The following is a 17555-nucleotide window of genomic DNA, read 5'->3' as shown; positions in this document are numbered from 1 at the left end:
GCGTTCAGGCCAGTGCTTGTCCCATGGTCGCACCCTCCACAGCGGATGTGCCTGAATTTAGTCTCCACCAAAAGTTGAAATTAAGTCTAACAGTGTCGGATAACACGGAATGTCGGATAAGCGAAGGTCGGATGAGCGAGACTCTACTGTACAAGTAACTTCACCTACTCCTATTCATACTAATTACGACGCTACACTATGCTTGGCAATCCGTAGCTTAGGCTTACAAGAAGCAAAGACAAGACGTGTACTAGTTTGTTAGCATGTGCTTTCTATCTTCCTCACACCCCTGACACCTGCTTCAAGGATAACGGCAGCAAATGGGAAATCTAGCAACTTACTCTTAAGAGATTCTTAGAACCTAGGCCTAAATCGCCCCTGCATTCCTACTGGTTGTCACGGCAACGGGCGTAGTTTCTGGCTGTTTCACAAGTACCGCATGGCCAAGCCAGTATTGAGTTTATTTTCCCGCTTCAATCCTCTTCATGCTATAGGTAATGAAGAAAAGAAACACAGGTTCGAAGTTGGTAGAAATTAGTGCATGGAAATGTATCCGGGGTATTACGTGGGAGAGATAAAGGTGCAGTAGCAACGCTAGCACATCTAAACGTAAACAGTTTCTTTCCCCGCGAGAATTTTATTTGATGTCTCCTCATCCTTGTGCTACGTTCTAATAATGCGATGTAATAATTACGAGTGACACGATAATACAATGTTTAGCTCGTATAAAGGTAAAATTAAAAATAACTTTCAATTTTATGCCAACACGTGGTATTGCAATGCCTATGTGTGCCTCCCTCAACACCCAGTTGGCTATCAACATTCGTTCAACTTCGTAAACGATCGGGATCTTTCGGTCGGCTGTTTGGCGGCATGTGTATCAGCTGGCTGCTGGCAAATCGGCTGTTTCCTGCATAGAGTCGCGAAGTTGTTTTTATTCACCTCACTAGTAATAGACACGGAAAATCTTATCAGTTTAGTTCAAAAACGTAATTTCCTCTACGGCAAGGCCCGCAAGTATTATTGCAACAACGTAAAACAGAATGCCTGGAAGGAAATAAGCAAGGGAATGAAAAATCAGACAGGTTAGAATATTCAGTTTTGTGGTAGGTTAACAGTAATGTTGTGGGCAAATGCACTTTACGGTTTTTAATTAATGTTTAGGCCACCTCGATTAATGACTTCACCCTGTCGCGGCCCGCAAATTACTGCATTAAAGTTTTATCAAATCATTCATTGCGTACTTTGTTTCTTACGTAGAATCCCGTTCGATTTTATTCCGCTAGATGGAACGGTGGAGTGGAAATTTTGACTGTTGGTTCGATTCGATTCCACAAGTCGAGAGTGATCATCTGCTGTCCGTGTTGTCATAGCGTGACGTCATATGGCCGTGGCAGGCCCGCACATGTTCCGTGACACCAGACACACACCGCGAGCGCGCGCACGGTCTAACACAGGGTGCAACTTGCGCGGAGACTGGAGGGTTCTAACCACGGGCTGCTTTGAGCGGACGTTTTCTATCTCAAGGGGCTCTAAAATCTGAACTGTTTAAGCGGGAAATATATTTACAACAGAACACTTTAAACGGGAAAAATATACATATGTCTTAATGCAACTGATCAAGGGACCAAGAATATCACACTTCTTAGGCGGGAAAACTTCTTATGCGGGAACTTCTTAACCGAGTTTCACTGTAACTAATATTTTTAAAAAACATAACATGAAAATTTCTTTTAGAACTAACAATAGAAATCTTGATGTTTTACACAACTCTAAATCTCTAAATAAGTCTAATGCCTTTTCTAAACCTGGTGTATACAGATTTAAATGCAACAACTGCAATTCCTCCTACATTGGACAAACTGGCCGCAACTTCAATATCAGATACTCTGAACATATCAACGCCATTAAATACAACAGATTCTCCGCCATAGGACAACACATACAAGACTCCAAGCATAGTTTCACCAATATTGACAATGACATGAAAATACTTAAAATCATTAACAAAGGCCCCCTCTTAAACATTACTGAAAATTGCTTTATCCACCTTGACCAGTACTTCAACCCTAAACGACATTTCTGAAAAACCCAACATCCTTTTCGACTTCCTAATTCTTCTTCTCAAAAATTCCAAATTCCAAAACCCCAATTCTATTTTCCATGCCTTACAAAGTTCCTACCCACATTTTCTACCTCCAATAACCCACCCTAAACTACCCCTCCTTCATTTCCCTATCTTATCCTTCCTCAACACCATTTAACTTCAATTTCTTTTATTCTTCTCTTATTTCACTATCCCTCTTCCTCTATTATTTATTCTACCTTTTCTTAAAAAAAAACCACCACCTTCATTTCGGTTCTCCTCATTCAAATTTTAACTCTTGTCTTGTGCCGACTTCGACTACTTCAATCATGACCTGAATTTTTTCATTTTAAAAATAGCGCGCTGTGCATATATGTTTTCATTTGTTTTTCCGATATTGCGCTCTTTACTATTTTTTTTTTCTCTTTACAATTGTTTTTCCAAGTCAACTGTTTTCCAAGAATTCAGCAGTAACACAATTACTCATTAAATTATACTGAATTGCGTTGTATGTATCTATATATATGTACTTAATTTCCCGCAACCGAGGCAAATACTGGATCTTCAGGATATTCTCCAGTCTACTTTGGCGTTCGAGACTACAGCGCATGACCTTGAGTGTGCCGCGCTGATCACCGGGAACTGGCAATTTGCTTCTATACATCTATTCGTCTTCGACTTCCACATATTGATAGATCTTCATATGTTGTTCGCTAGTCTTGTGACTTTGTGCCTGACGGTGCGTAAAAACTGACCCATTTGACCGTTCTCCGCTGTTCATAAACATTGCGAGACTTCACCTATCATTGCGTGTGCCGTACCACCATTCATAAAATTACGCACTGTTTTCTTTTAAGTGACTAACAGTTTCTATCCCCATCATCATTTTATATTGCCTCTTATACCGATTCAGAGTTCAGTTAATCTTTTTCTTTTTCATATGCATTGTTTTTCATGTTTTTTATGTTTTGATCGGCTGACGATGACCTGGACTATGGTCAAAACCGGTCCCAATTCTAATTACTATTAAATAAGAATGTAATCACTACATTTCTTTCTCTTATGTATTGAATAGGTTGAACCTCTTTTTCAATTATTCAATTTTAACGTTGTCTCCAGTACGCGAAAAAAAAAAAATTAGTTGCAGCGACTTATGACTCAACCCTCGTATTTCTCAGTTCTCCGGCATTCCTAGGTGACTGGTGATATAATGTATAAAGTTTGTTGAGAAATGACTTAGTCCCTGTAACTACATCTCCAACAGAGAGTTGAAGTGTATGGTTTGCACAGTGCCAAAACAAGACAAGTGGATATTGCTCCTTAAATGTGCCTTTCTTTTTCCCTAACATCAGAGCGGCTCCATCACATGTTACTGCAATAAGGTTTTCTTTCAGAATTCTTGAGAGAAGTTTAGTTCATACAAAACATTAATCAGACATTGAAAAATACCTTGGGCAGATACATTCTGCACCTAAACAATATCAATAAATGATTTTGTGTGTTCGTCTATATCAGGAAGCATTGTCCTTACATATTATGTTATTAGAGATGATAATTTTAAGTGACCTGACGTCCCGTTTTGAACGGGATAGTACCGTTTTTCAACCTGTTGTCCCAGTGTCCTGACAGATTTTGTCGGGATGCCTCTTTGTCCCGTTTTGTTAGAAAATGAATTTTAATTTTAGTCTCCATTTTCGTCAACGTACTATTTTAAATTATTATAGATACTGAAATTCGTGTATGGCAAGGTAACTGTTTTTATGTCCATAACAACTAAGCTAGCTAAGAATAAAGAGGAAATATAGGAGGCTGTGACAATATTCGTTACGAGCAACAACAAATATGGCAACCCTGCTACTCTGCCTGCGTTTGTTTTCCTTGCTTGAAGCGAGTCCCTGGTTAATTCTCTCAACAACAGCAGTTGGAGTGTCGTATGATGCAGGATTAAAGATGCTGAAATGAAAATGTGTGTTCACTACTGCGTTGCAAGAAAGGTAAGTGCCTTATTAACTTAGAATTTATAGCGAATTTAATGCAATTCAACTCCCAGTAATTATGTATAGATCAACGAATACTTATTTTCTATCGTAGGTACACGTTCATAAAGAAAACACTGACCAATTGTGATTGTGATGTTCGTTGCACCATTTGTAACACCGAATTCTCTGTGTCCCATGGAGGAAAAAGTGACATTGAACAACATCTAAAATCAAGGAAGCATAAAAACGCAGAAATTGCGGCTTCGTCATCCAAAAGTGTAACTTCACTTTTTTTCGGCCAACTTCAGCAACAGACCATGAACTGCACTTGGCTGTAGCTGAAGGAGCCTGGACTTACCACATGGTTGAAGAAAATCATAGCTTTCGCTCAAATGACTGTGCTTCGAAACTAATAAGAGACTGGTTTGAACAGAAATTCTCTTGCGGTCTACGAAGTGTTGTGAACGTACTTGCACCTCATTCTTTTGAAATATTGCAGAAGGAATTGAATGAAGTCAGGTTTGTTACAGTGTTTACAGATGCTTCCAATCATGGGGAGAAAAATATTTTTCCTGTTATGGTTAGGTACTTTTTACCACTACAGGGTGTCCGTGTTCGAATTTTGGAAATTGATGAACGTCCTGGCGAAACAACAGATATTGTTACCGATTATCTGATTGACGTGTTTGCAAAAAAACAATCTTAACAACAAGATAATTGCATTCTGTGGTGACAATACTAATAGTAATTTTGGTGGGGCAGCACGTAAAGGATCAAGAAATATTTTCCACAAACTTAGGATGTTATTACATCGTGAAATCCTTGGCGTTGGATGTGCAGCGCATATAGTGCACAACAAAATTAAGACTGCTTCTGATTGTTTACCTATCGATGCAGAACTTGTTATTCACAAAATATATTACCATTTTCACTCACACACTATTAGAGTAGAATCACTAAAGGATTTCTGCAATTTTGCTGAGATTGAGTACAGGAAATTGTTAGGTTATAGTAACACCACAATTTTTGAAGGACTGAGGTCATATTTTCTGAGTCAGGAAAAATGTCCAATGATAATGAAAGATTTTTTGAAAACCCATTGGCGAAAATTGTTCTTCTTTTTCTGCACAACCAAGCTACAACTTTCCACCAGGCAGTTCTCCAGGTAGAAGGTGAGTTAACAACAGGAGTTGAAGTAGCCATGGCACTTTCTATGTTGAAAGTAAATATGACTCAGAAAAAGGAGAACAATTTTATTCCAGATGTTTTAAAATGTGCTTTGCATGAACTACAAGATGAGGATAAGGTGAAAGTAGAGGATTTCCAAAAAATTGCTAATAGCTTTTATGATTCATGTATTCAGTACTTAAAAGCCTGGACTGACAGATTTGATGTATATAAGAAATTTGAATCGATCTTGCTTAACAATGTCCTGAAATGGAATGATGTTTAAATATATATACCTACGATTAAAATTGTATCTGGGGAATCAAATGTTGATAATGCTATTTTCAGTGTATTTGTTTATGTTAAGCAATTTGCTACTGCAGACAAAATCACTCAATGGAATAATGAAAGAAAAGAAGCCCATCTGAGATGGGTAGAAATGTTTCAGTATTTCTCTTCTCATAACTATCATCCAGCACTTTTTCTAAGGTTGTAGAATTTGGGTTATCCTTGCCAGATACTAATGCGCCTGTAGAGAGAGTTTTTGCAAGTATGAACAAAATATGGACATGGGAAAAAACCCAATTAAAAGTTGGAACGCTGAAAGCATTGTTGCTTACCAAAGTCAATCTAAAATACAGTTGCTTTGAGTTTTTCAATTACTTGAAGCAAACTGAGAAACTTCTGAAGAAAATCCATTCTTCAGAAAAATATGTCCTCTAGGCTAACTGTATAATATGATGTAAAATGTATGCGATTTTTATAGTAATTGTAATGCTTTAAATGTTCTATATTCATTAGGCCTATTGTAATAGTTTTTGCCTTATGTTTGTAATAAATACATAAACAGGCTTATAGTTTTCTATTTGCTTTAACTTATAGACCAAATAATACTTTTTTTAAAGTCAGTTGATAAGTGTCCCGTTTTCAGCTTGAGAAAATATGGTCACATTAGATAATTGGCTAATAGAAGTGCTCTCGTCAATTACCAAAGAAAGCTTGCAATTATATTCAATTAGTTTCTTTATTAGGTTTTCTTCATTTCTGCTCAAATATGCTTAAATATGTTGGTACAAGCATTGGGTGAATGAAGAGTTCAACCCATGTCAATACCATTCACTCCTTGGAGACCAATTTCACATTCAAAACCACTGAATGCCTGACTCTTCCTGGTAATTTTGTAGGCTTTTATGAAGATTTTGGAGATTTTCTCTTTGTCATGTTAAAAAAGTATGGCTTGCAGTGGTGTCGCTACCGGCGTATTAGCCGGCCAGTGTCTTGGAAAAGGAGCAGTATCCAACTGATGAGCCCATGCCGTACACTGGGCGAAACACTGGTACTTTTTGACGATTGAGTTTCCAGAGTTTTATTTTTAGCTATCTCAATCGGAAGCCATATTTTGGTCATGCTAGCCCGAGAGGGCAATATAGCAAGTGGAGATGAAATTCTCCCCTAGTACGTCGGCACTGCATTGTGCTTATCATATGTATGGCTTGCAGTGGTGTCGCAACCGCAGAGATGTCAATTATTACGATTCAATCGAAATAATTACGAATTATCCATCATAATTATGCCTTTACGAATCACACACCACAAATTACAATTTTTTGTTGATTTTTAAGACTATGTGTATGAAGTGTTCAAATGGATACACAAGGAATGCCATTACAGCTTGAATTCTCAGAATATTATTTTCGGATTTCTCACTAATCATTTATACCCCTTTCCTGTTCCTCGTTAAAGAATATTTCGAGTTTTCACGCACCGAACGTAGTGTGTGCTTCCAGTACCGGAAAAATAGGCACTTGTGAAGTGGTATATCTTGCGGAGTTGTTGTCTTTGTTCGTCACATGATCAGATTTCCATGCAAATATGCGAGTTCTTTTGTCTTTGTATTTCTCTTACATGATCCTTGGTCTTTGTTTTGGCGGCAAAGTGGTGACAAACTCAGTTTCATTGTGAATACTGTGTGTGTGACTGTTGGAGAAGTATTTATTGCTATTTCGGTTGCCAAATTTACATATTTTGCTCTTACATGGTATATGCTAATCGTGTGTTACAAAATGCAAAAAGTTTGAAATAATGAAGCGATTTCTTGTGCAGGAAAATACGTGTGATGACGTTACCGTGACTAGTGACGCTAATAATAAACAAAAAATGGTTCAATATTCGAAAGAATGGCTCTGTTTACTGCGTTTCTCAAAATCTCATTTCACACGTGTTTTGTAGTGTGTGTAGCCGCGATTTTTCAGATGCGCATAATGAGGAAGAACAAGATGGTTGAATTGTATGTTGCTCATTGATTTTTCAATGATATGCAAGTTAATAATAATAATAATAATAAAGTAAAAAAGTAAACTCGTGTCCTCATCCTGAGGTGGTGCAGCTCTTTTTAGGCACACCCCCATTGGAGGTGAGCTGCACGTACCATTCCAACCACATACCAGCCCTCCTGCCATTCTTAAATTTCTGGCAGTACCGGGAATCGAACCCGGGCCCCCGAGGACGGCAGCTAATAACACTAACCGTTACGCTACGGAGGCGGACAATAATAATAATAATAATAATAATAATAATAATAATAATAATAATAATAATAATGTTTTTATTTATCCAAGCAAAGTTAGGGATGTATTCCCTTTCTTACACTTATCAGTCTTAACCTAGAACACTTAATAATAACTATTGATGACAATTATATGCTAATATTAACAATAATAACAGTAATAGTATTAACAAAAATAATCACACTTCAAAAAAGTCATATCTATATAATACACATCGTACGTAGAGTACATTAAAAATACATGAATAATGAGTACTATAACTACTACTTAAGAGAAAGTTTAGAAAATATATACATTTCTACAGTACACTTAAGGTAGTAAGATCTCGGGGAAAAAATTCTACGCCTCCCCTCCCTGTGCCCTAAAGGCTGCATTACGAATTGCCTTTCTGGAAAGTTGGCATCTCTGCTACCAGCGTACTAGCCGGCCAGTGTCTTGGAAAAGGTGCGGTATCCAACTGATGAGCTCATGCCGAACTCTGGGCGAAACACTGGTACTTTTTGATGATTGAGTTTCCTGAATTTTATTTTTAGCTATCTCAATCGGAAGCCATATTTTGGTCATGCTAGCCTGGGAGGGCAATATAGCAAGTGGAGATGCAATTCTCCCCTAGTACGTCGGCACTGCATTGTGCTTATCATATGTATGGCTTGCAGTGGTGTCGCTACCAGCGTGCTAGCTGGCCAGTGTCTCGGAAAAGGTGCGGTATCCAACTGATGAGCCCATGCCGCACTCTGGGCGAAACACTGGTACTTTTTGACGATTGAGTTTCCTGAATTTTATTTCTAACACTATAAAATGGTTGCAAGAGAGAATCCCTTGCTTGCAATTTCTATTGTATGTATTACGTGTAACATTGCATTGATAGGAGTTACATTTTATTCAGAGATTTTTCCCTCGCGGGACTGGAAACATCTCAGTTTCCGCTTTGGACAAGTTCTATCTTAGACTGTACAAAGTGCTATTCAGCTTCATGGGTCAGCAAAAAAGTACATTTAAGGCTGGTTTACAGTTTATTCAGGGTCTGGTTTATACAGCTTTACTGTATCTTCTTTACATACTATGGCATAGCTTTGGGAATATATCATTTCTAATAAGAATGGTGATAGAACGTACCTGAGAGGAAGTGGTTACTGCAGGCGATGCAGCTGAAGTAGCACTAGTACTGACAGTGGTACTACTGCTGACAGTTATGATGCTGCTGCTGACAGCATGATTTATAGTAGGTGGTGGTGGCCGAGGTTCTGCTAGGGGTCTGTACGAAATCTGACCCTCCAATATGTTGGAAATTGTGACATCAACACTGCGAGTCCTTGCTGCCACAAAAGTAGACATAATATATACTTCAAAATTGTAATTTTATTACCAGTATTACAGTAATAGGTATGTACGTATGTACTGACTGTTAAAATTGCTTTATATGACAATGGGTTTATATTATGATTTTTACCTAACTGCACTACTTTTTACTACAAAGGTTTTATGTTACATTTTTATGAAAATACAATAAACTGTTAAAGATATACTGAGCTATACTTATAATCAAAATACCATAGTCTGACATTAAAAAACAGAATGCAAAATGTATGTAACTTTTAACAGGGTAAGTACTGCTGCTTTCATCCTTGGAAAACTTGGAGATTGTGTCTATGTTAGCGCAGGAATTGTTCCTCCTATCATAAGAGATACTGAAGAGTACATCATCTTCACTGCCATGTTGTGCTTTGAAAATACAGTACTTCTTAAATGATTTTATACTTTCAGATGCTGTGACACATATCCAGGTCTTCAAACAGTATTAGAAGTAAAATAAAATACGGAAGTGTGTAAAGTAGATGTGAGAAATAATATGCAACGAGGTAACCTGAACAGAGCCAAAGCAGAGAGCTAAGCATAATATTTTAGTTTGCTTACAAATCTAGTGAACTGTCGACTGTAATGTGCACCCCGACTTTGAAGACTAAATTTGGCTGAAGAAGTATGGATTAGATTTGAGTAAATACAGTATATAAGTTTGAGAACCTCAAATATTATTATCACTTTATATGGCTATTGCTAGTTCGGTGCAGCCTTTGTACCCTTGTAAAGCAGACCCTTCGGCGAAGATGGGTGGCATCTGCCATGTATAAGAAACTGCATGATATTGTGGTGGAGAACAATAAATAGACAGCATAGTATTGACTAGGCGGATCATCCACCTCTCTATTTATTGTGATTAAGTCGATACGGACCCAATATCGGCCATTATGGTCAAGATTATTAATAGTGGAGGACAATGTTCCTTGTCTCCAGTCCCCGAGCCAAGGGAATTGACCAATTAAGTTTAAAATCCCAGACCCAGCTGGGAAATGATTCCTGGGACCTCTGAACTGAAGGCTACTATGCTGACTTTTTTTTTTACAAGTGGATTTACGTCGCACCGACACAGATAGGTCTTATGGCGATGATAGGATAGGAAAGGCCTAGGAGTGGGAAGGAAGCGGCCATGGCCTTAATTAAGGTACAGCTCCAGCATTTGCCTGGTATGAAAATGGGAACCATGGAAAACCACCTTCAGGATGACAGTGAGGTTCGAACCCACTACCTGCCGGATGCAAGCTTACAGCTGCGTGCCCCTAACAGCACGGCCAACTCGCCCGGTAACCATTCAGTTAAGAAACCAACCACAGTAATTAAATTTTCCACATGGTTTGCAGCTGTGTATTATAATTACTATGCAAACATTTTTTCCAATTTCAAGATTTTTAACACATTGCTGACTTGGTGCTCTCGTGTAATTTTTCTAATTACAAGCCTTTTAACACATTGCTGACTTGGTGCTCCTCACGTAACATGTCCCCTGCGCCGACCATTTTCTTGAAAATACTCGAGAGCTTCGCTAACCGTGTACTTACTGTGATGAAATTTACTGTATCATTTGTGGCCCGACTATGTCACCAAAATGAATCACAATATTAAAATTGTCGCAGTGGTCCACCTTTTCACTACTATAATATGCAATATTTTTAATTACATTACTAAACTAGGGACTAGTTTTGGCCTTGGCTGGCCATCATCAGCCTTAATGGAATACATCTAGTAACTGAACAAATGTACACACACCATCATCAATGTCCCACTCCAGTCGCCCGGGTGTGGATTACAAGCCTCCTCCACTCATTTCTGTCCTGTCACCTTTCCTGCTCCATTACTTCCGCCACATCCAATCCAATCCAGTTTTTTTTCTTTTCTTTTCTTTTCTTTTTTTTTTTTTTTCCGCTTTACGTCGCACTGACACAGATAGGTCTTATGGCGACGAGGGGATAGGAAAGGCCTAGGAGTTGGAAGGAAGTGGCCGTAGCCTTAATTATGGTACAGCCCCGGCATTTGCCTGGTGTGAAAATGGGAAACAACGGAAAACCATCTTCAAGGCTGCCGACAGTGGAACTCGAACCCACTATCTCCCGATTACTGGATGCTGAATGTAGGATGCTAAAAGGTTTGTTTTTTCCACCTATTCAATACATATAAATTTTATAAATTAGGAATTTATTATTGATTCCACTTGAGACATGTTTTGCCCTTCATTGAGGGCATCATCAGTCAAAATATCACCTCAAGGTAAAAAATCAGGTAACTGGTTAGTAGTTGACATGTACAAATTAATACATATTATTAATACAACTACAAAAATTAAGTATGGGAAATAGTTGTACAAAAGTGATGGTTGAACATATAGGTTTATAGATGAAAAGTCAGCACCAATGCCTAAAATTAACATAGTAGAGTTCGGCAGTGGTGCTCTGGAGAAACAGTTGACGCAATCATAGGAAAATAAAAAGTTTAAAAATATTTACATTATAGCAATTAAGGGAGAAAAGGTGTAGTGTTCGGCATCAATGTTTGTAACCAAAAATTAATGTCAAAGGTTGGTAACTATACAGTATTTACATTGTTCAATTGAACAGTTGAGATAAAGTTTTAAAAATATTTACATTATAACATTCAGCGTAAATGTTTGTAATAAAAACTAATGTCAATGGTTGGTAACTATATAGTAATTACATTATCTAATTGAATAGTTGAGAATTTACAATTATATACATAATTACACAAAAGCAGCTGGTGCGCAAGGATAAAAAATTTCAGTACCAAGTGCGTCCTGATGTTTTAGAGGTTGGAAGAAGGAATTAGCATTGACATTTCAGAAATATGTAGAGCAGTTTCTTTTAGTTAAAATCACCGGGGGTAGGGAAATATTTCATAGCCAAATGAGGTTTTTAGGCATCAAGCTGAAAGTTTTCCAGTTGCAGCGCCGAGATCGGTACGGAGACTGGTCAGTGTAGATGGAGATTCATGGGTATTCCGTGCGTTTGTACGGCAACAATGGTGACAGTTATTAGTGGGTAATTGCTAATTAGGAAAATGTTGCGGGTTGAAACAGAAAACCCTCCTTCACCCCACTAACAATAAACAATAATTCCTTACACCCAAACTCCCATAAACAAGCCCCTTACTACAGTTTAATATACAGAGCTTTAAAAATTCCCCTTTCACCTACCAATCTGAAAAAAGAACTTGATTACATAACAGATATTGCCAAGTTCAATGGCTTCAACACCAACATGATCAACAAGATCATCAACAAAGTAAAACTAAAATTAACAACAAATCTTTCCCCAATAAAACCCAATAAACACAAATACGCAACTTTCACATACACTAATCCAGTCATCCACCAGATAGCCAATCCCCTAAAAAAGCACGAAGTCAACATTGCTTTCAAAACGCAGAACACGAACCAGAACATATTTTTCAACCAGAACTCTGTCAACCCAAGAAGAAACCACTACGCGGGCTCAGGTATTTACAGACTCACCTGTTCACAATGCAACTCCTCGTACATCGGACAAACTGGCCGAAGCTTCCAAACCCGTTATTTAGAACACTACAATGCTCAAAAACATAATAAATTTTCCGCAATGAGCACCCACATGAGGGACACTGGCCACCACTTCGCCACAATAGAACAAGACTTAACAATCCTAAAAAAAGTCGAGCAAACTAATGACTGAGTTTGAGAACCTATACATCTATCTAGACCAACACTTCAACAAGGATAAAAACCTCAACGAGATAATAGATTTAAAAAAACCCCTTTATGAACAAATTCCCACCTTACTACAAAAAATAAATTTTCAAGGCAACAACTTGTCTAAAATCTTCAATACCACATTAACTAACTCAGCCAGCACGACGACAATTACCCCCCTACCCCCCACCTCCCCCTTTCCGACCAATTCCCCCACACACAACGACAGCAAGCCCACACATCCTCCCACCCAAGCACCTCCCCCTCCACCACGACCCCACCGATACAACACGAGAAATAAGAACCACTCGACCTTCAAAGACAATACAACACCCAACACAAGCAAATAACTTTCATCACATTAACAAAAAGGCATCAATATTATCCGCGTAACTTTCGGTTCCTTATACCCCCCCCCCCCCCCCCCCTCTTTTTATAAACCAACACTACATCAACCTGCACTCCCAATACACAACAAGCTCGCCCCTCCACTCTACCTTCCTCTATTCTGACAGCTCACCTTTGCGCATGACTCCGCCCATGCCCCTCCCCCCCAAAGCTCTCCACCCCTCCCGCCGCCATTGCTAACCGCATGTGCGTATTACCGACTGAGCCTCCTTCATAGCCCACCAATACTCATCAACAATTACCTCTCAGCGACACATCAGGTATGTAACATAACATTCACTCTTCATTATTTACCATAAACCTTTCTTACACACCAACTAATACTATTAACATCTCAATTACAGATAACTTCCACTTCATACAATACAACTTTCAACAACACGCCGGAACCCAGCGCACATCGACACAAATATGGCGTGCCACTACGGCTCCTCTTCGCAGTCAGAATGAGAAGATGCCTCACCCCAGCTTTAACGCTCTGACTCTGCAGTTGCCGTATACATTCCAATCTCTCCACAGCAGTTCACAACACAAGCAACTCTATTCTATCTCACCAGACCAGTAAAGAACAATAACTTCATCCCGAAGTCCGCCATACTTTATTCCACAGAACAATATCAATTTGTCTCACCGGCATTTCACACCGATGTCTTCACATCACATTCGATGCTACAGAAGTCAACTAAAAGAATAAGCGAAAGTTTCAACCCGCATCATTTTCCTAATTAGCAATTACCCACTAATAACTGTCACCATTGTTGCCGTTCAAACGCACGGAATACCCATGAATCTCCATCCACACTGACCAGTCTCCGTACCGATCTCGGCGCTGCAACTGGAAAACTTTCAGCTTGATGCCTAAAAACCTCATTTGGCTATGAAATATTTCCCTACCCCCGGTGATTTTAACTAAAATAAACTGCTCTACATATTTCTGAAATGTCAATGCTAATTCCTTCTTCCAACCTCTAAAACATCAGGACGCACTTGGTACTGAAATTTTTTATCCTTGCGCACCAGCTGCTCTTGTGTAATTATGTATATATTTGTAAATTCTCAACTATTCAATTAGATAATGTAATTACTATATAGTTACCAACCATTGACATTAGTTTTTATTACAAACATTTACGCTGAATGTTATAATGTAAATATTTTTAAAACTTTATCTCAACTGTTCAATTGAACAATGTAAATACTGTATAGTTACCAACCTTTGACATTAATTTTTGGTTACAAACATTGATGCCGAACACTACACCTTTTCTCCCTTAATTGTTTTAATGTAAATATTTTTTAACTTTTTATTTTCCTATGATTGCGTCAACTGTTTCTCCAGAGCACCACTGCCGAACTCTACTATGTTAATTTTAGGCATTGGTGCTGACTTTTCATCTATAAACCTATATGTTCAACCATCACTTTTGTACAACTATTTCCCATACTTAATTTTTGTAGTTGTATTAATAATATGTATTAATTTGTACATGTCAACTACTAACCAGTTACCTGATTTTTTACCTTGAGGTGATATTTTGAATGATGATGCCCTCAATGAAGGGCGAAACATGTCTCAAGTGGAATCAATAATAAATTCCTAATTTATAAAATTTATATGTATTGAACAGGTGGAAAAAACAAACCTTTTAGCATCCTACATTCAGTATCTTCAATACGGATAACAATGATTTTTATCACTTACTGGATACTGGCCGCACTTAAGCGACTGCAGCTATCGAGCTCGGTAATCCAGTTTTTCTAATGTCCTTCCAAATCTGATCCATCCACCTTCTTCTCGGTCTTCCAACTGGTCTCTTTCCCTTAACTTCTCTTTCCAATTCCCTTCTTACTACCCGTTCCTTTCCCATTCTTTTTACATGTCCGAACCATCTCGGTCTTGCTTTCTGTATCTTGTGTACTAACGGTTCTATATTCAGATCTTCTCTGATTTTAATATTTTGAATTCTATCTCTTCTTGTCTTTTTAACCGATGTTCATAGAAATTTCATTTCTACTGCTTAGATCTTACTATCCTCTCTTTCATTAGTTACCAGCGTTTCTAGTCCATATGTTACAATTAGTATGAATTACTGTTTATAAAATGTTAATTTTGTTCTCTTGGGTACTTTGTCATCCCATAAAAACTCTCTGCCTTGATGAAATGTTGTACCTTTACTTAGTCTGTTATCAATTTCAGGGTTGATTTCATTACTTCCATTGATAATACTACCCAGATATGTAAACTGTTCTACATTCTTTAAGCATTCTCCATCTATGTTCACTTGCCTTCTCGTTTTCTCTTTTCCACAGTGCATGACTACAATTTTCTTTTTACTAGTTACCATTCCAAACTCCTTCAGAATTTCATTCCAAAAGTCCAGTCTCCTTTGTACTTCCTTTTCTCTCTTTCCCCAAATCACCAAATCATCTGCAAATACCAAAGCATTCACTTCATCACTACTGATAATCTGTTTTACACGTTTTATGATTTCATCCATCAATATAATAAATAATAATGGTAACAGTGCCCTTCCTTGCTTGAGACCCTCTCTTTGTATAAAATGTTTCAGAGTCACCACTCCCCACTTGTACACTGCTTTTACTCTCATGATACAAGATTTTTATCTTGTTAATTATTTTGGTACATTCCTTTTCAGTAGGCATACCCATACATGTTTTCTCTTAACAGTATCATAAGCTTTTTCCAACTCCAAAAATATGAATACGATTTCCTTGTTCCTTTCTAGATGTTTTTCCATTATCATTCGCACTATAAATATCAAGTCTATTGTTGATCTATTTGGTCTAAAGCCATGTTGTTCTTCCTCTTTGTTTCTATTATATCCCTCAGTCTTTTGTTTATGACTTTCTCCATTATCATTAGCCCATGTGATAATAGGGTTATACCTCTGTAATTTTCACATTTCTTCCTATATCCTTTTTTGGGCAATGGGACAATGCTTTCTTGTTGCCAATCTTTAGGTATCTTTCATTCTTCCATATGGCATTGAGGGCTTGGTATAGCCACTGTAGTCCATTGCTTCCCGCTGCCTTAAACATATCAGCATTGAATTTGTCTTTTCCACTTGCTTTACCTTTGGTCATTGCTTTCACTGCCCTTTCAACTTCCAACCATGTTATCAGGTTCTCTTCATTTTCTCTGCTACAATTTCCATTTTCTTATCTCCTTCTTTCTCCAAGGAGTCATCTTCATTATAAAGTTTTTCAAAATATTTTGCCATCACCTTCTGAAGACCCTTTTTGTAATGTACTATGGATCTTCTCTCTCTAATGCCTCGATTTTTTCTTGATTTATTCTTGTTTATTTCATTACTCTGTATAATACTTCTGATTTCCTCAACTATCTTGCTCAATGTTGTTGGTAAACTCTCCCCAATATTTCTCTTTATCTTCCTTGATACTTGTAGTTTCAATCTTTTGTATTCCACATGTAACCTTTCTATCTTATTCTCACCCCTCTGATACGTTTTTGGTTTTCTTATTTCTTTCTTCACTTTGTTCCTTTCTTTTATTTCTTTTTTTATTTTGTCTGTTCAGCACCGTGTCTCCTTTCCCTTAACCTTTGCTTTTGTTTTCCCGCATACCTCAACTGCTGCTTCCACAAATGTCTGTCTTAAATTGTCCCACTCTTCTTCTCCACTTCGTATTTCTGTGTTAGGCAACTTCCTTTTTATACAATGCCATTCTTTAATCATCCTCCTCCTCCAATTCCCAAATCCTGATCATTGATTTCTTCTTCAATACAATTTTTGGGATTTTTACTTGTTTTAATTCCACAGTCAGTAATCTATGATCACCTTCCATACTTTCACTTTGTATTCATAACTTATCTTCCCCATTCTTGGTCTGTTATTATAAAATTGATGAGTGTTCCATACTGTCCATCCCAACTATATCGGCTGATCTTATGGCTATTCCTCTTCATAAACCGCATGCTCTTTATTATCAGGTTATTTCTGATACAAAAGTCCAACAGTTTTTTCTCCATCTTCATTTCTGTTGCCATACCCATGTGGGCCCAGAACATTCTCATATCCCATTCTATCAGTACCCACATGGGCATTCAGATCTCCCATTATCATGATCCCATCTCCAATAATATGTGTCTCCAGTTCATTGAGGAACTCTTCTTTTTCTTCCACGCTACATCCTGTCTGTGGAGCATACACCTGTACTATTTACAGTATTTCCTTGTTTATATGTATGTGGCATTATTATAATTCTTTCATTTACATACTCAACTTCAGCTAATTGGT

The 17555-nt window shown here is 37.8% G+C and overlaps 1 protein-coding gene across 1 annotated transcript in view; it reads right to left on the bottom strand.

The window, feature by feature from the left end:
• LOC136866029 (lipid droplet-regulating VLDL assembly factor AUP1) overlaps positions 1–17555 on the bottom strand; it is a 203465-nt gene that overhangs the window by 39822 nt on the left and 146088 nt on the right. Inside the window, exon 8 of the mRNA XM_067142643.2 lies at positions 8916–9115. Within this exon, the coding sequence (XP_066998744.1) occupies positions 8916–9115 (200 nt within the window). The remainder of the gene's footprint in view (positions 1–8915; positions 9116–17555) is intronic.

This window comes from Anabrus simplex, chromosome 3 (genome assembly GCF_040414725.1).
Source record: "Anabrus simplex isolate iqAnaSimp1 chromosome 3, ASM4041472v1, whole genome shotgun sequence".
NCBI classification, from domain to species: domain Eukaryota; kingdom Metazoa; phylum Arthropoda; class Insecta; order Orthoptera; family Tettigoniidae; genus Anabrus; species Anabrus simplex.
This window is presented reverse-complemented; position numbering and strand designations above follow the sequence as displayed.